This window comes from Apteryx mantelli, chromosome 31, assembly GCF_036417845.1.
Source record: "Apteryx mantelli isolate bAptMan1 chromosome 31, bAptMan1.hap1, whole genome shotgun sequence".
Taxonomy (NCBI): domain Eukaryota; kingdom Metazoa; phylum Chordata; class Aves; order Apterygiformes; family Apterygidae; genus Apteryx; species Apteryx mantelli.
In genome coordinates, this window is record NC_090008.1 from 3,706,975 (window position 1) to 3,726,356 (window position 19,382).

The 19,382-nt window shown below is 46.7% G+C and overlaps 1 protein-coding gene across 3 annotated transcripts in view; it reads left to right on the forward strand.

Annotated features, from left to right (window-relative positions):
- PI4KB (phosphatidylinositol 4-kinase beta) overlaps positions 1-19,382 on the forward strand; it is a 36,849-nt gene that overhangs the window by 4,942 nt on the left and 12,525 nt on the right. For 2 of the 3 annotated variants that reach the window (XM_067313441.1, XM_067313443.1), the window contains exon 3: positions 3,708-4,677. In XM_067313441.1, coding sequence (XP_067169542.1) covers positions 3,736-4,677 — 942 coding nt within the window. In that variant the 5' untranslated portion in view covers positions 3,708-3,735. Of the gene's footprint in view, positions 1-1,962; positions 1,982-3,707; positions 4,678-19,382 lie in introns of those variants that run through there. The other variant, XM_067313442.1, reaches the window with a different exon arrangement.

A 19,382-nucleotide genomic window follows, 5' to 3' on the forward strand; every position in this document is an offset into this window, starting at 1 on the left:
TGGGAGTTCGGGTTGTCCATGAGGAATCACTGGTTGCATGACCACATTTTGAAGCATGGGTGCCTAGAAATAATCTAGATAATTTGTTCAAATCTGATTTAGATGACAGGTTGGATCCAGGCTTTCCCATGGATATTAAGGAGGTTTAGCTGTCCAGGACCTGGAGCATGTGCTTTCTTGCTACGTGAACAGTTCAGAGGAGAACTGGGACTTCTCCTGTGTATTTGAGTCTGTCTGAATAAATAATAAGTCTCTAAATATTTTTTTTTCTCCTGGAATTTGTGATCTGGCCACCTGTGCACCTCTCTCATCACTTCTTTAGCCCAAGGACCACCTAAGGAGGTGGGTGCTGTTGGGAGAGGAGGGGGAACAGTCTGGGAAGTCATCTCCCTTCATGGGCTTTTTGCTACATGCTTTATTGCTCCTTCCCTGTTTTGCATCTGATAAACATGTTTCAGAGCTAGTCTAAAAAAAACACCAGCTACTTGGCTGGGCTGAATAGTGGTCTTCACCGAGGAAAAAAAAAAAAAAAGGATTTACATCCTCACTGGCGTGCTGGACAAGAAAGAAGAATAAAAGGGCAAAATTGGTGAAACAGAGGCACAGTTAGCCTCTTTCTATCCCTTGCTGAAAAAAGAAGCTAAAGAGCTGAAGCATTTTGCCCCAGGCCTTGCAGCAAGGCTGTGGGAGCTGGGAACTAGTCCGAGGTTTCCTAAACTAGGAGGTCGGGTTTCCTTCCTTGCTTTGGGTAGCTGTTTCAAGTGAGTGTTTATGGGGAGAGAGATTTAGTGGGAACCCCCACGCTTTTTTTTTGTTTTTTTTTCTCCTCCCTCTACTGCCTAATGAGAAGGTTGTTGAAAGTGCTTCCGTGCATCAGACAAAACAGGCTGGGGCACTGAAAGCCCTCTGCGATTGCACTGTTAGACTGTGATATTAGCGAGGGATGACTGAGCAGCCGGGTGTAAAAGGTACTTTTGCACCCAGCGTGTGGCTGCTGATCTACGATGGTGACTCCGACAGATGTCACAGCTTTTTTTCTTTTTTTAATTAGTCAGCATTTGTCATCCCAGTTGCCTTCATGTGAACACTTTAAGGATTCCAGAATTGCTCAGAGAAGCAAAGACCTCTTGCATCTCCTTCCTTCCTTCCTTGTACCTGGTTTCATAGTGGGTTTCTCTTCAAATCTTTCTTTGCCGAATTATGCTAGAGAACATCCTTTTTTTTTTTGCAGGTATGGGGTTAATTTAAAAATTGGGGCGTTTGGGATTTTGTGGGCAAGGCAGGACTCACTAAGGAGGAAAAACAGTTTCCTTGTGTTTGCAGGATCTTTAGGATCTAATGACCACAAATATTTGAAGCATGCAGGATTTGTACCAAAGGGAATGGCAAGCACAGAGGAAAATGTTGTGTATTACTGCTGTGCAGACAGAGTGAAAGATGCTATTCATATTAATTCAAACTGCTGAACTTTGGTCAAGCTTTTTTTTTACCTAGTAGTTAGAGCTTAAGTGCTTTTAAAACAAGAGGAGGAAATCAGTCTCCAGAAACTGGCAATCACTTCTGGATCTACCTATGTTTTTACTCAGCTGTAGTATTTAGAAAGAAATGTCATGGATGTTCTTTCTCCTGTCTTAAGCTTCAGTAATTGCCCTCCCTTTTTGGCAGGCAGAGCTAGGCCAGCACGACACGAACTGAATTGTTATCACCGACAAAAACCCATAATAATAATAATAATAATAACCTGGTGCCTGAGAGACGGGGAGTCAAATCCCTCCTGGCTCCGCCATGACCTTGGAAATGTCCCCGGTGCCCAGTGCTGTGCAGTGATTGATACCTGAGCTGACCCAGATAACGGAAGTGGTGCGGTCCGGTTATCCCGGGACTCCGCCTGGCCCAGTTAGCCCCGAGGAGCGGCAGGATGCAGTGCGAGCACCTCCACTCCCTGTTTGCAGCTCTCACCTATCTTGGAACGGTTGTCAAGGTAATTGCAGGTAAAATAACAAAATACTTCAATCCCGTGATGTCAGCAGGAGGGAACCTGGCATTTGTCTGCTGCAGAGAGAGAAAATCATCCCGACGACTTTGGGTAAATAACCAGCTATTAAGACAAAGAAAATAGGATTGAAAGGCCTTTTCTCCCAGTGCAGAAACTTTTAGCTTGTAAGACAGAGTTGTACAGTAAATCTGCTATTTAAAAACTGTTTCAAAAGTGCCCCTTATTAGTTTGTTCCAGGATTATCTCTGGAATTTGCAGCCAGCGCTATTTTCTTTCTTAAGCCTGTGTATGCAGGTGCAGGGTGGGGAGCACGCGTCTTCTGCAAAGCTGTGACTGTAGCCATACGCATGCTTGTCCTCAAAAGGTTTATGTTACAGGCTAGCAGCTGAATCTAGTATTCACTCGGAAGAATAAACAGATAAAACAAGGTAATTAAATTAGCTGGGTAGTGTCTTGTTGCAAGCCTTGCAACCTGCCGGTGCAGGTTCTGTGGATGAAACATGGGCTTGGGGTCACACAGGGAACAGAGAGGCACAAAATTGTTCAGTGAACTTCTTCTCCAGAGACAGTAATTCCTTCCACCATGCTGGATGTGAAAAGCAGGAGGGAATTGGCAATCCGCTTGCAGTGCTTAACATTTGCGAAAGGCATTGTGCCCTTATGCTGATCACAAGCTGCCTTGTTGTATCGTATGAGCAATAAAGGAAAGCAGTCAGGACTGCAGTAATGATCTTAGATTGAATAGAGGGCCTTATTTTATTTTTAGAGGACAAGTTCACTTGGTGCTGGCCCTCTTTATTCACACTGGTTATCTGTAGAGATGCACTGCTGTGCTTTTTATCGAGCTGGGAAACCGGGAAGTGTTTTCAATCCCCAATTTATCTGACTTATTTTTAAAAAGTCATTAAGCGCTGATCGTCAGAGAGGGCTACATAATCTGGGCGTTGGTGTCTGTACTTTGAAAAAAAGGGCTGTTGTCACGGCAAATTTGGGGTTTGCTCTGGAGCAGCGTGCCATGGCTCTCCGGCTGGAGTGTGGGCCAGCACTTGCCTGCCTCCTGGGACCATTGGGAGATTTCACCTTCAAAATGCTAAGTATTGATATCAGCGTCAGTCCCAAAGGGAAGTTAAATGCATAAAAGCTGAGCACAGGGTATATTCAAGCAAGAAACGGAGCCCACCCGATCCCCCCAGCTGGGCCGGTGAACCTTTAATCCTGTTAGCCCCCGTGTAACCTGGCAGCAGTCCTTTGGGGCAGCATGTGGAAAACAACCTGGTTATTTTGCTTGCTCTCATTCTCTTTTTGGCTTGCCTTTTTTTTTTTTTATTTTATTGTCATGGTAACGGGGTGAGTGGAAATTTTGTGTAATGGAAAGAGAGCTGTAAGCATCTCTCAGCAAGTCTGAGTGGAAGGGGTGCTGAGGAGACCTTTAAAGTCCAACGTGGTCACCTCGGTGTCGCGCTGGCAGAGCTTGCATTGTGTACATTGACGTGGCTGTATGGGTCCGTTCCCCGTCTAGGGGTTGAGGAGGTGTCTAGAGGTTCCAAACCTTTGGAAAAGGTTTGCACCAAACATCGTTTCAGTGCTATATATCTTGAGGTATATTCCAGAGTGAATTCCTGCTTTCCCAGCCTCAGACCAGTGGCCGGCTAGAAGTGCTCTCCTTCTCAGACCATGCCTCTAATTCCTTTCTGTGTTGCTTTCTTTGCAGCTCTGAAGCGTGCAGACCCGCCACTGCTATGGGAGACTCTGTTGCAGACCTGGCCCTAGGGACAGGCTTGGATCAGGCGCCCAGCTCGGTGTCGCAGGGGAATGGCGGGACATCTCTCAGCGTCATCACAGAAGGGGTCGGGGAGCTGGCAGTTATCGACCCTGAGGTGGCAAAGAAAGCCTGTGAAGAAGTCCTGGAGAAGGTCAAGTTGATGCACGGCATTTCCTCGGACAGCTTAGCAAAATCGGCCGATGGCAACGAGGCAGAGCGCACCCTGCAGACTGCTGCAGATCTGGCCAATGGAGACATTGGAGAGGGCTGTGAAATCAAGTGCTTGGACGATCCACCCGACATGGCCTCAAGGATCCAGGAGGAGGACGAGACCACGGCCAACACGGTGAAAGTTGCCCGGAGGCGGCAGAAGAATAACTCTGCTAAGCAGTCCTGGCTCCTCCGCCTCTTTGAATCCAAACTCTTTGATATCTCCATGGCCATTTCATACTTGTACAATTCAAAAGAGCCTGGGGTGCAGGCTTACATTGGGAATAGGTTGTTCTGCTTTAGGAACGAGGATGTGGACTTCTATCTGCCGCAGCTGCTGAACATGTATATCCACATGGATGAGGATGTGGGCGATGCGATCAAGCCCTACATTGTGCACCGCTGCCGGCAGAGTATCAACTTCTCCCTGCAGTGTGCCCTGCTGCTGGGTGCCTACTCCTCGGACATGCACATTTCCACTCAGCGACACTCCCGCGGGACCAAGCTGCGGAAACTCATCCTCTCGGATGAGTTGAAGCCAGCCCACAAGAAGAGGGAGCTGCCATCTCTGAGCTCAGCACCTGATATGGGGCTGTCCCCTTCCAAAAGGACTCACCAGAGGTCCAAGTCGGACGCCACCGTTACCATCAGCCTGAGCAGCAATCTGAAGCGCACAGCCAGCAATCCCAAAGTCGAGAGCGAGGAAGAGGTAATGTTGGGGGTCCCCAAAACCAGCCTGCCTGGGAAGGGATGCCCACAGGGACATGCTTGTGTGGTTTGTTCTCATCTCGTATTTTCTTTGCTACAGAATTTTTATGCTAGTTACTACAAAGGGTAGAAGTTTTGCTTCCTCTGTGTCTAAGCAAACTGGTGTTAAAATTCCCACAAAGGATAATCACGCTAAGGAGAGCTGGTAGTCCAGCTCTAGTGATGTCTAGGTACAGGCCAAAGTTATACTTGTGTTTCGTACCTATACGTTGTTCTGTGCGGTTGTATAATGCTCCCTGCAGCCCCTTCGCCCCCATGTCCAGGGCATTTCACCTCCCCAGCTGCTTCTTTCATGAACCTTGCAAACCTTGACTCTGCCCCTCTGAGATATCTCTGGGAGGTTTATCAGGGAGGAATGCACAGATGGGTGCACACCGGCTGGGTTTCTCTTAAATCTCATTTCCACGGAAAGCCGGGTTCAAGGATACGTTGCTCTTGTCTGAGGCTTTTATCTGAAGGTGCTTTATGAGCGTGGGTGTGCCATTCCTCTGGTTTTACTTGAGGAAGTTGAGGCTCCAGAAGGGGAATTTTCTCGGTGTTGAAGGGAAGGGAGGGTGCTGGATGGCTTCGCAGATAAGGCAGAAAGCTGGATTAGGAGAAACAAGCCGATTCCTAAGCTGCTGAATTCCCACAGGATTTGGGCAACTAAGTTGGTGTCTCGGTGTTGCAATCTGCAGCCATCTGATCAGTGTTGAAAATCTCATTTCCTCCTTGTCCTGACTTGTTCAGATTTAGCAACAGGGAGGCTGATTAGGAGGTGGAAAAGGCCCTTGGCAGTTAAGTGTCGAGAGCAGGTTGCAGGTTCCTCTTCTGATGCCCAGGGCTTGCTCTGCCAGGGGTCAGACACTCTGAACCGGAGCAGACACACACAGAGATGCCAGTACCTGTTGATAACTGCAGAGATGTTGCAGTCGTTGCTAACACTGAGGTGATAAAAATATGATGAGCGTTTCTGGGTAAGATGGGCAGGGAGTCTCACTCTCACTGGAAGTTCTCCTTGCTGCACGGGAAGGTCATCAGAGGGGGTATGGAGGTGCAGCATGTAGAGTAGATCGTGTCTCTGCAGAAATTTTTCCCCTTGTTTGCTTCAAGGAAGGAGCTGAAGAGCAGTTCAGAGCCTGGTGAGGCTGATACATAAGATAGCTGGAGGCACGAACGCAGAGGTGAGGGGTAAAGCGACCATCGCAGTTACCGCCGAGGAGGAGAGGTCCCTCTGGTCAGGTAAAACTATCAGCTCTGCCCTGTCCCAAACGAGTCTCTGCTGCAAACGCCCTTCTGGATATCGAGACCAGAGCTGCAGCTGTAGTGTTTGTCCGAGGCTGTTGCCCTTGTCTACTGTGATGGCCTCCGCTTTTCAATTTTGACTTTTTGCATAGCTCCAAAATCGTGCAAAGCCAAACTTTCCCTGCTGGAGGGGCTTGGCTGCATGGAGGGGGCACTTCCAGTTTACGGTGTTGGGTGCTAATGCAGTTTAATGCCAAAATGAACCGGGATTAAATAGGTGAGCTTGGGTGTACCTATGTTACATATTTCCCAAACATGAATAGCTCCTGTAGGCCTTGTAGCATTTATTTTTAAATATTGAAAAGTTAAAGCTTTGCCACTGAGCTGTGATATCAGTGCATGCCGCGAGACCGTGCATGCCACGAGACCGTGCATGCACTCGCTGGATAGTGAATCATTTTGCTCGAGTGTGGTTTCTCACAAAGAAAATACAGATACATTAATTTCATGTTTGCTGATAGACTTTGGGAACAAAAAGTTAAGTAGCGTCCTTGATGGTGAGGATGTAGGGCAGGGGGGGAAAGAGCTAGGAGCTGAAGGTGTTTTTATTTTGCCACTTTGGTTTTAAAGAACTGATGTCTTCAGCATGGGTCTGTTGGACCGAGATGATGAGAAATGCAGGGCTGAGGCCTGGATGCTGAGCAGGAGAGGAGGACAGGGGTGGTGAGCTGGGGCTAAATGCACTAAAACAGGAGAAAATCAGCTCTGCTTTCCCTGTCTTGACTTGAAAAACTGAAATAGTCTCCGAGGGAGGTGGTTCACTTTGGCGGAAGGGATGGTTTCGCAGGCTCGGAAACAGGCTCGTTCGACCACGATCCTAAAGGTTCATCCCGGTGGGGCTTAGTCAGCGTTTCACCTGGCACCGCAGCCGCGAAAACCAGTTCCGTGAAACTCCTTCGCTGGGTTGTCCCTGTGCCCTGCATAGACAAGACCTCGCAAACCAACTTCCCTACTGCTCCGTCTAGACTTTAAAGATCTCCTGATGGTTTTCGTAATGGTGGAGTATTTCTTGGCTTTCCTGCCTTGCCTAAGATTCCCTCTTTCCCTGGGCTCTGCAGCATGCAGGAAATAGCTGGAAAGGGCCACAGGATCTGCCTGCCTGTAAAATTTAGTAAACACACATTTGGAAACAGACTTGAATGAGGTTTTAGAGGCATGAAGTATCATTTGTCTGGGCTGGAAGTGTTTTGTCCGGTTAAAACCACCATGCTCCCCGCGCTGGTGCTGCTCTCCTGCTAAATTCCCCACTGTGGCTGCCTGCAAGCCATGGGGTGCATGTCGTTCACAGGTGGGTAAATGAATCTTTTATGTTGCTACCCCTTGACTCTGGTCAAAAACAACCATCCGATAGAAAGCAGGATGTGCGGAGGTCTCTCGTGCTCACGCTGGCTGCAGCTGCTGGAATCATGGAAAATGAAGCTTTACATAAATTATAGATGAAAGCGGCACTGAGGATAGTTTCTCTTGGCAAGGTTTTAAATGTATTTTGATCCAGCGGTCTTGCAAGCTGTTTAAATGTTGTACAGCAATGGAGATACTCGAGGCGCTGCAAGAACTTTCATGGCCTCTGAATCTCCCTTAACCAACTTCCTGGACTTTTATTATTTTAAGTGCTTAATGTTATTGCCTAGGATTTGAAAGCAGCAATCCCCTCTGCAAAAGCACCTTCCTTGGAGCCAGCCAGCTGGTCGCCAGTTTGGCTCTCAACGTGCAGGAAAAGGAGCTGGACAAGTAAATCTGTGCTTGGGTAGCGCTGGAGCTAACTGTGAATTCCCTTCCCATCCTAAAAACTTATTATGGGACCATGCAGAACCTGTCCAGCCCTCAGCATCAATTCCGGCAAACTCAGGGCTGCTTTCAGCTCCGATTTACTTTTCCTTTCTTCCAGGAAAGCAGGCAATAGCCAACATACGTTGTACTGGGAGCAGCCCTTAGCTTGCTCCCCGCAACCTAAAGATTTTGGAGCAATAACCGAAGGGCAGTCCCCACTGCTCACCTGGGAGTTTTCATTCTCTTTCTGCCACTGTATTTCTGTCGCCAGTGTGTGCGCCATCCGGCTGCAGGTCGAGACCCCACCGCACAAGGCACTGTATGCTCGGAACAAAATAATCAACTTCTTGATACCGAGAGCTGATGAGAAAGGCTGAGGATGTGCCTTGGAGGCTCCTCAAAGCGAAAAGCAGCGTAAGAGATCATTTAGAGAAACAAATCGGCCTCCGAGACTTCAGTAATAATTTGCTGCTTTTCTCAAGGAGGTTTTTTTTCTGGCCGAGAGCAAGCGCCCAGCGAAGCAGCGGTCATGCGGATGGATGACAGGGCTGGTGAATCCCAGCTGTCCCCCTAGCTGCTCGCATTCAGCCTCCGACTTTGGTTTTTGTTGTGCCTCCAGAGAAACGTCCATTTCTCGCTTTGTAAAAACTGCAAAGCTTGAATGTAAAACCAAGAGGTCGTTCGTCTGGATTAAGGCAGGCTGCAATGCCTGAATCTCCTGGTCAAGCACTGTCTGAAATGTCTGGCCTTGCATTGCATTGGCCTCAGCCTGCTAATTTGTTGAGTATTCAGCTATACTTCTCTCTTTCTTTCCAGTCTGTAAAAAATGCCACATGCAACCAAGTCAAGGGTAAAATATTAAATTTCTTCAGCTGTCCTGTATTGCTAATGCAACATTTCAGTGGCACTGAAAACCTGGACCTGTTTTATGAACATAGATAATTCATATTCTGCTGCAGATCAATTCAGAATTCAAATAAGCTAGGCCTGGGGTGACAGTCCAGAAAGAGGAAAGGATCTTAGGATGGAAAAGAGTACCAGGTCTTGCAGAGAAGGCAAATATTTCTAATCTATGACTGGAGGCTGTTTAAAAGCAAAAGAAAATGAGGAAACTGTCCAGAAGAGCTGCAGCCAGAAGTGTCAGGCTAGCAATCTTGCATTTGGGGATGGATCTGAAACACAAAGGTGTCTCTCTCTGTGCTTTAATGGAAGGGCCTCCAATACCTTCAGTGCCTGGATTAGGTGAGTCAGACCCAAAGCAGGTATTAATACTATTAAAAATAAATAAATAAATCTGCATTCCTTTTAGAGCATGGTATATTAACACAATCCAATCAGTCGCCAGGCAGGCTGCCGCTGGGGGATTTGCAGTGCCGGCCAGCAGTTGCTGCAAAGGTGATGGGTAAGGAAGGAAGGCGTCCCTGGATGTGCTGTGCTCTGCTCTGAACAAATACAGTTCTAGGCAGAGATCATGGATATGAGTGCAGCTGCCTCTTTTTATGGTGGGGAAACTCAGCGGTTTGTTTTTTTTTTGTTTTTTTTTTTTCTGTTGCAGCAATAATACTTCAGTTTCTGTCTGTCTCTAAAGCTTTTCCTGTTTGTCTTCCCACTCCCAAATTAATGCTGCAGTATCTTTATGTGATCTGCTCTCCTCCCCACTGACTAGGGAGTTGGTTTATAATTCATCTATCCTACTCCTCCGATGGGCTTGTGGCTGTGTTTTCTCCTTCCTCCCTGGGGCACTCGTCTCCCTCTGGCCCCCTCCTGTCCCATGTTATCTCATTGTCCAGGAAAAGAGAGGCTTTTTCCAGCTTTTTCGATAACGCTTGCTGCCTTTCAATCCGACTTGCCTTGCATCTGGCGTTGCTGGGTCGGACGGACCCTTGCGAGACATCCCAGTGCTAACGTGGGAGGTTACGAGCATTAGAGTAATCCGTTGCTGCGGCACCTTCACAGCTCGTTGCTGTTGTGACCACACCTTGTAGAGCTGTTTGCTTTAGGTTTGCCTCTAAATATATTATACAGTCAGAGTGTTATTTTCTGATGGACCAATTGAAGGTGATCCAGCAGAGACTCTGTCCGAAAGCGTTCAGCATGAGCACAGGCGGTTCCTGCAAAGCCAGGAGTTGCTCCAGGATTGAATTTGTCCTTTTCCCCGCAGTTACCTGTGAATGTGGCGTTTTGTTTCAAATGTATAATTCTTTCTGTTGAGTTCTTTATGTTCCGGTTGTCACTTCATGATGCATAACCACGGTAATCACAGACAGGAGGGGTTTTATTGCAAGTGCAGGTGGCAGCATGGGCTTTGAATCCTCGTCAGGTTATGTGCCTGTAACATAATATCATGATATGGTTCTAATGTTGTGAATTTATTTTGCATTTGTTACCTTTCAGTTGGCCCAAAGGCATACAAAGCAAGAGAGGAACTTTTTGGCTGGTGTCGTCTTGCATCTCTCCGGCTTGAGAGATGGATTTAGCATTTCTTCCCCTCTTGGTTGGTTGTTGCTAGGGTAGTATTTTATTGCCGTCCCTGCTGTGGAGTCCAGGTGTGTCCACCTCCCTGATGCGTTTAATGTAGCTTTTGTCTTTAAATGGGCTGAGGCTGCTCCCCGTTGAATTTTCCACCTGAAAACCCGAGACCTAGATACGAGATAACTTGCTGTAACCTGATGCTTGAAGCCAAGCTGTTAGAAACCAGCGGAGAAGTGCTGCTTTATCCGCCTTCTCCTCTGTTGCTTCTCTTTTGTGCCTGGGCTATATGAATTGTGAGCCTCCAGGACAGGCTCCCCTCCTACAGCACAGCGCGAGTCAGTCCCGTTTGTGGTTTCTGTCATGCCAGTAATAACATTGTTACGTACTGGCTTTTGGGGCATGTTAGTGGCTTATGCACGTGCACAAAATGGGATTTGTCAGGGATGAGCAAATGCTTTTGATACACTAAATGCATCGCTGGTAGTACAAGGTGCTGGTTTCTTTAGCATTGCTTTGCTTGCTGATGGCTGACAAACCCATTTTCTTGTCCTCAGCCGTATAAAGCCACGGGCAGCAGTGAAGTTCCTGTTTTTCAGAGGCCATTTTCCTGCCACCTTCGCCGTGAGGTTTCGGTGAGGAGCAGCTGGCGGGGCAGCCTTTGGCTGTGCGTGGGAAGTCGTGTCCTGCTCCTGAGGTTTTCTGGCCCAGCCGCAGGCAGCACTCGCCTCCTGGAAGCAGAAACCCATCTGCCTCAGGGCAGCTGCTTAAATTTGGATAAAACCCTTTCTTTCTTGCAGCTCAGCCAAGCCACGTCTCCTGCTGACCCTGGAGGCAGAGAACGAAGGAGAGTTGCGCTTGGAGCAGAGAAAGCAGTCTTGTTATCTGATCACCTTCATTTCTGACTGGGTTTACAAAACCCAAGTCTTCCTGTGTTACTTTTTTTTCATCAAATCTCCATACGCCAAGCAGGATTTACTGTAAAGTTGCAGAGGGTTCTCCCCGGTGTCCATGCCAGATTTGTTGCACAAACGATATGTGCTTCCTTTGCAACATGCAAATGCGTTTACAGTGGTTCCTCCTCTAGGTCAGCTCTGAGCAGTGTCGGTGGCAGCGGAGCATTAACCACTAACCCGTTCCCTGTTCTCAGCCTGCTCTTGTGACATGTCAGGGCTGCAGCCCTGCTCAGCCAGCAAGAGAGGGATCCCTCCCTGGCAGTCTGCGTTCCTTGAGCCAAGTGAGGGCTGGCTGTATTTGCATTTTTGGGCATGAATTCTGCTGCAACGGTGCTGTAAGAAAAGCTAAGAGATGCTTTTTAGAAACACTTTCCAAAGATTACTCCCCTCAGAGTAAAAGCTGAAGCTGGTTGTGAGCTATTCCAGCCCTGCCAATCCTGATTTTTCCTGTCTGGCAGGCTTTGCAATCCCAAAGTTTGCGCTGTTTGCTGATACTCCAGCCTTTATCACCCCCACGAGCTGTGCCAGGGCCCCACGATTTGACCCCAGCCTTCCTGCCAGCATGGCAGGGTGTGGTGCTCATAGTGCCCTCCGCGGGAAAAGTCCAGGGCTTTCATGTTGCAAATCCTTGTCTTTAAATAATTTTAACATTAGGGCAGGTGTGCCAAAATTTATCGTGAAAATCCTGCGCCTGGATGAATCTGTTTTTATTAATTTTTTAGGGTTTAAAACAATGTACAGTTTAAAACAAGTGAATTCAAACCAGCTATGCTAAATGGAAATGCTTTTCTTTAGGCTCTAGCCTGAACCCAGAGCCTGCAAGCGCCTGCTCTGAACCGAGCTGACAGCACCGTGAGTCGGACAGACTTGCGTCACTACGTGCATGTGAACAGCAACGTTTGGCCAAACTGGTTCAACTAGTCCAGGAAAAAAGTTTAATTAGAAAGCTGCTAATTGAATAATGGGTTGGGAATCTAGGCTGGCTGCTGGGAGGGAGCGCTGGAAACAGCAGCTCCTTAAGCACCAGCCTCTCGCTGTTAACTGCTTCAGGCCATTTTGGCTCTGGTGATGGTGGAGGAAGAGTGAAGCTCTCAAGCGATTCGAGTGCTGCCCACGGTGTGGGGGTGAGAATGCTGCTTTTTTTTTTTTCTTTTTTTTTTCTTTTTTTTTTTTTTCACAGCCGCATCAGCAATATTTTGAGAAATGGCAGCAAGGGTTTATATGCAGATCTGTTTACATCTGCGTTTCTGCACAAATTCATACGTCAGCATGTACTTGCACATGATTTCTGAATGTGAAAACTGCTTTTTTTAGAGGTTGAAAGCCTTTCCCTCACTCCTGCCCAGCATGAGCTGCCTTGGACTTTTGCATATTAAAACCTCTTTGGGGCCCTGCCTTTACCAGTCAGGATGTGGAGGCGTGTGGCCTTTTACCTCTGTAATTGCACCTTTAGTGATGCTGGCAGAAGTGCTTTTTTTCTTTTTCTTTTTTTTTCTTTTCTTTTTTTCTTTCTGGTGGGACTTGTTTCCCCACTTTTCTCCTACAGTAGTGATAAGAGCAGTGCATTTCCCAGCGATTCACCTTCTGGAGAACGGTCTATCCCACAGCGGCTGGTTGCAGTGAACGCAGCGCTGCCAGATGTGCTGCAGTCCGACAGATGGGGCAGAGCTTGGAGCATCTTTTCTGCATCACCTGCTCGACTTTGGGTAGGATGTTCATCCGACTGCCTCAGTGTCCACATGGGCACAGTGACAACAGGCACAAGTTTGGCAGCCGAAGCTGAAAAGTCTGGTGGTCTGAGTCTCTTGGGCATCCTGGACTCGTGTCTTTTGGCTAAAGCTTTTAAATCCCCCCATAATGCAAACACCGTCGCAGAGCGGTTGCTCCTCTGAAGATCTCCCTTCATTTTGGTGTAGGTTTTTGTTTTTTGCTTTTGAGATGTCAAGTGCAATCTGTAGTATCCACATGGCAATCCATAGTATTCAAAAATGTTCATCTTTTGGATACTGCGCTGGTTTTATAATAGGTGCGAAAGTCCTTCTGTGAAGCATTTGCAGAAGCAAAAGTGTTGATATGAGGCAAGGCATGCCGAGCTCGCTTTCAGACACTTTACGAAGTTATTTTTATCAATACGATGGTATGTGTTTACCGGGTGAAAACTTGTGCTGAACAGCCTTAAATCTTAAGAAGGACCAAGAATTTTAGCCGTAAAAACCTAAAGCAGATCCTCAAGAAGATAAGCAGAGAACATAACTGCTTAGAAGGCTTGTCCCAAGTGCGGAGCAGAGAGTTCAGTAACCAGGAGCGAGCAGTCGAAGGCCACAAGTGACCATAAATACGCTTTGCACTTCAGATTTGGCTGAGAGAGTATTAAATGTTCAAAGCTTCTTGTTGCCTGGTGACAAATCTGGAAACTCGCCAGCAGCTGGCAAACAGCTCCTTCATATGTTGAGTTTGTGAAGGAGAGGAGTTGTGTTTTTGGCACACTTTGAATGTGTTCGTTTTCCCGCTCCTTCTAGCCTGCTTTTCTATGAAAATGAGTCTCGTGTGATCTGTGTCTCCTCCACCCCAGGAGGAAGTGTTGACCAAACACTGCAGAGAGGAAGGGGCCCGAAACGCACCGCATTTCTGCCAACTTTCGGAAAACTGGCAGCTGTATGGAAAGAGGAGATTTGTTTAGCCCATGCTGGCTGACCCACCACCGCATGCCTGGCGCCGAAGCAGCCTGGTGCCTGATGTTGCAGCCCTCAAGGGGCTGCGTGAGGTGGACAGAGGACATGGAGGTCCTCCTTCCTCCTCTTCTGGGAGGAAGGTTGTGGGGATGTAGGACACATCTGGAGGAAACCAAACCTTGCTGCTACTTCTCACAGAACAGCTATTATATGTTCACTATTACAGTTTTCTGGCTGACTGCCATAAAATTACCTCCTCTTCGCCTGGCCTTGCTCTAGTCTGGGGGAGATCATCAGATATCAAATAGAGAGCCCAAAACATGTCTGTCTTTGGGTTGCCAAGCTGGGGTGTAGATGAATGGCTGAGTTCATCCCTCCCTGATGGGCAGCTGGGGTCAGTGCCAGTCCCCGTGTGCTGCCCTGTTGTGTCCAGGTTGTGATGACCCTGACCCTATCGAATGCACTTGGAGGACAGTGCAGCTGACTTGGGTTTGGCCTCATTTTTTGCTGGCCAAAGAGTTTAGGCCAAACTGCCCCAAATTTACATGCTCCTATAGCTTTCAGTCCTTTGGAAGTGGAAGGACCGAAGTTGGCCATGTCCATGAAATAACATTGCTGAAAGTGAGGGCAGGTGAGGAGGAACACAATCTGAATGTGTCCAGAATTGCTGAGATTGTGCCAGAGGGTTAGACACTTTGTAAAAAAAGATGCACTTAATTTCCCCTCTCAGTTCATTATTCCTGTTTGCTAGATCCCGACTCTTAGGCTGAGCAGGTTTTGTGTCACTCATGCCACAAACACGATCCAAGATCATTGGCCAAACTTCCTTTCCCCTCTTGCCTTTTGACCACCAGTCTACAGTTGCTTCCACCTTGCTAAACATGATGGTGGCGTGTGTCATGTTAGATAACATTTGCTGCATTAGACATGTCACACGGCACCAGCTGCCGCTACCGCCAATCTCTAGAGATAACCACCTCCTCATGTCCTCATTCCTGTGTCCAAAACTTCTCCAGGCTGCGGAGCTTGCAGCCATCGTGTCAACTTGGGCTGAAACCTTGGCCTTTTAACCTCTTGTTCTGGAAAGGCAGCAGAGTTGCCGGTATCTGTCACAGCTCAAATAACCTGCTCGCCCTACTTGCATGTTCAGTCAGTGGCTTAGTTAATACCAGACTAAGAGCTGAACTGTTGAGGAACTTGGCTTGCCCTGTCAGGTAGATATCCCTCCCTTTAGTCAGCAGTGACTCATTTTCTGCACGATGGTGCAAATGTGGGTTGCATCAGTGCAAGCGCGAGTGCACTCTGCCTTCCTCCTCCAGGCAATATCATGCAGCGCATCCCTGGTCTTTAACAGTTGTGCATGATGCTTACCTGTGACAGCAGACGAGAAAGCCAGCAAAAGCTGGTAGCTGGTAACCTTTGGGGTATGATAGCGATATATGATTGCTGTGGAGAAATCAGGTAAAGCTGGCATCACGTTTTATGACTGCCACCTACACACTCATTCGCTGTACTCTGGCAACATGCCACCGTAGCCTCTCCTACATGTGACTGTTTCTGCGTCATAGTGATTTTTGGGCTGGAGAGAGAGCTCCTCTTGGCCCTCCGAGGAGATCCTCTTCTTCTCCAAGCCTCTCCTGAATTCTCTCTCCCATTAGGTTTACTGCTATCCCAGTTGTCTGTCTACTTGCTTCTGTCCGTGATAGTTATTTTCATAAAATCCTTGGTGTTGGCATGACAGATGTCAAACTGAGCAGCTAGTCTGCTTGTGTGTGTGTTTGTACCCTCTGTATCTTGTCTGCATGCTCTCCACACTCCTTGAGATGGGAATTCCTGTTGTCTTTGATGCAAAGGGTTCAGAAACACCTTCAAGTGGCTGTCAGTAAGATCTGGTGTCTCCATGGCCAAAGACTTCTATAGAGCTGGCATTTCCCTTTCTGAAGATCAGAGTCTATATTGGTACAAGTAGCTTTTAGTGTTTTATGTGCTCATACACTTAATGTAAGCTGGAAGCTGCCTGATACAACTTAAAAATTGCCAACATTGTAACGTGTCTTCAGAAAAATCAAAGCTCATGATCAAGATGTGGATGCGCCTGGAAAGCTGAAATACAACAGCAAGAAACCCCTGCTTTCTTGAATCCTGCCCACGTGAAATGATAGTTCAGGCTGGCCTAATTAGGCTGTCTGATGTGTAGGACGTGAGTTTGCTCTTTCCTACAAATGAGTGTCATCTTACCTGCTTTCCTAGATGAACAGTGCTTTGAATTGTCCTTCATGCCTGTGCTGCTTATTCACCTTCCTGGCTGATCATAAAGAAATCCAGTGAGTCAGATCCTCTGTGAGCATTGTGTTCAATGACTGCTGTGGTCCAGATTTCTAACTGGATGGGGTTTAGAGGTGGCTGATCTTCCTTTCTTCTGTCACTCTGGGCAAGCCTTTTTTTGGTGAGATTGCCGGAGTTGCCTTTTCCAATTCAGACTTTCTCTCTGTGGGGAGGTTGTTGCATGTGTTGCACCATGTGCAGCCATTTCTGTTCTAGCCTAACAGGTGTTTTTTCAGTGTATTTTGCAATTTGGGAATATATTTGAGACCCCACAACCACACACAAATGCAAATAAACCCTTTCTTTCGTGGGACACGCTGCATGTGGAACAGAAACAGTTGATTATTGAGGATATTAAGCTGATATAGCTGATGAGAGCTCTCCTGCATTGACAAGGTCCATCAAAAAAGACCACCTCTTGTTCGTTAGGATGGAATCTGAACATTGGACAAACTAAATTGGGGTTTATATTTCTGAAAGTCCTAGATGCCAGATTTCCTACAGACTCCTGGAGGCACCATTGCAGCCAGCTGGGCTCTTTTACATCTCGGGAGGCTAAATTCAAAGGCAAGGTTAGGCTCATGAGAGTTCACGAGCTGAGGGAAATCTGATGATTGGATCATTACCACGTCATTTGCCTCCTAACTTGAAAGTGTAAATATAGCGACACCTCTTAAATTTACCAAAGGGCTTTGGTTAAACAGTGTATTTTGCTGAGCCGCACAATTCCTATGTGGAGAGGTGTGTTCAGCTTGTACTCAAAGGCTGAGATTTGCAGAGCTGGAGTTCTTAGAAAAGGTTTGTAAGACACTTTTTAGAGGTTTCTGGTGGGATCTAAGTCCTTAAGAACAAGATTGTACGCAGTGAAGGAGGCTAGTTCTCATCCGTGCTCCTGTGCCGAGCCAGCGCGGGAACCTGTTTGTATGTGACCTTGAAAGTTGGGGGGATCAAATGCATAATTAAAATTGGGAGCTTGGTTTCTAAATCTGGGAGGAATTTGGAAACTCTGCCCTTAATCATTGCAAACTAACATAGCTTTAGTGCAATATGCTCTGTTTTCGAGCGTACCTTCCTCTGGACGGGATGCTTTGAAGTGTTCAGATATGCTCCCAGCTGCTGCCAGTGTTGGGAAAGGGACATGGAATATGAGTCTGGATCTTTCAAGTGGTGCCTTGGGCTTTTAGTCAGTGCTTCCTAAAACTCCACAGTAATTAACCAGCTGCCTGGGCCTGTAATTAGTGTATTTGCTTTGGTTTATATCTGTTTAAAAAAATTAAAACGATACTTGCTGTTTAATATCGGAGAGGAGCTAGCCAAACGTCGCCTTTCATCTCCCAAAAATTCGCCGCATCCTGTTGACAGCAACTCGGCTCAGGGGTAATTTCCAGCCTCTCGTTGACTCATCTGGGCTCCAGGTCTGTCCCGAGTCACGATCACTGGAGCCGACTTATTGTCTGACTAGGAAGAGTCTAGTGTTAACCTCAGCAAAAAAAGTTATCCCTGGGACGTGGAAGGAACATGTTTTATCGTCCTGACCCCCGAACAGGCAGTGATTTATTCTCCAGCCTGTTCTCGCTGCTTAGTGCAGAGGAAAATCTCATTAATGTATAATTCCAGGCATTGCGTAGTTCAGTTGCTGCTGACTTTCAAATGGATAATTTAATAATAATGCTGGATAATAATGCTGATAGATTTGCTCTGCAGCAAAGGAAATAAGAATGCTGTGAGATGATGAACTTCTAAAATCTTGCTTATTTTAATGGGAATTGAGAAAGGACTCAGCACTTTGGCTAAAATGTCTAGTGGGTGTATTTCTGAGGTGGAGAGTCTTTTCTGCTTAAGAGTGAATTGTGGCAAAATGGTATTTTTAAAAGCTTTTCTGCTTAATTTTTGAATTCTTAAATTCTACCATCTTACAGCCTAATTCCCTCATCTTCTGATTATAGGTGGTTAATTAAAGCATTTTTCAGTAGACAGCAGGGTAGTTTTGCTACTCATTGCCAGACAAATTCAATATAAAGAGCTTCTGTATAAAATACTTCTTGCTTTGTGGCGGGACTCTCTCTTTAAATGTGAATATCTGTTAAATTATTATACCAGCAGTCGCAGTTTGACTGAAGTCTCCGGCTTTTACCTGCTGCCTGAGTCTAGGAAAAATCCATTTAAAACAAAACAGGAGAAACTACCTCAGTGAAATCTCTTGATCTGAGAATAAGATTGATCCGAGCGGAGAAAGCCGATGGAAGCGGATGCCACTTGTGTCCCCATCGAGCTCTCCAAAAAGGAGAGTGCTTCATTTTAAACCTGCCAACTTTTTATGGCAGCGATTGGAGAGTATCAGTTCTTACTCAGTGCAAGTTTTAACCCCGAAGAGTGAGGTTTTGGCTCCACGCTAAAGCCGAAGTGCAGCACCGAAATGTTTCCGCGCTGCTTCCCTTCCAGTTTGTCCAGTGGTTCTTTGTTCCAGGAGAAAAAACAAAAAAGTTTTTCTCCTTCCCAGAGCAACTGCTTATTCGTCCTGCGGTGAAACCATTGTGCCAAATTTAAGGCGCCGGAATAGCTCATAAGTCGCAATGCAGGACTCCGATTCTCCCGGGGAATCTGAGGCTGGGAAAAACACTCGATAAAAGGGGGCAAGCTCTTCATTTGAGTCAGGAACAGAAAATCTGGCTTTGGCAGTGTGGCTGGTTGGTTGGTTGCTGCTCCTCAATATATGCCCGTATATGAGAAAATCCCTTATTAATATTCATACCTATGTAGTTTGCTTATTTTGCACTCAGTTTGCAAGCAAATATTTCTTTCTCGATGAGCTGGGCTAGGTCTCAGTACTGTTAGGGTTTTTATGTGGTCACATGGAAGCTATTAATTTAAATGCTGTTATTTCCTATAGTAAGCTTAAGCCTGGTGGAATTAGCATATCCCTGTAATTAACATGCTAAAAACAGCCCTGTTTGTTTCTTTTTGGGAAATGAATTATAAAACCAATTACACACAGGTCTCCAGGGTGTGAAGCTCCATTATCATCTCTTTTTGCATGAAAATAATGGATTTAGGGGTTTTAAGTGAGACGTTTCAAAAAGGCCGAGGTTGCTCTTTGGCCTTCGCTGAATGTTGTGTGGGAAGTCGCAACGGTGAATGGTCTGTGCTTGTGCCGTATTGGTAAAAAAAGA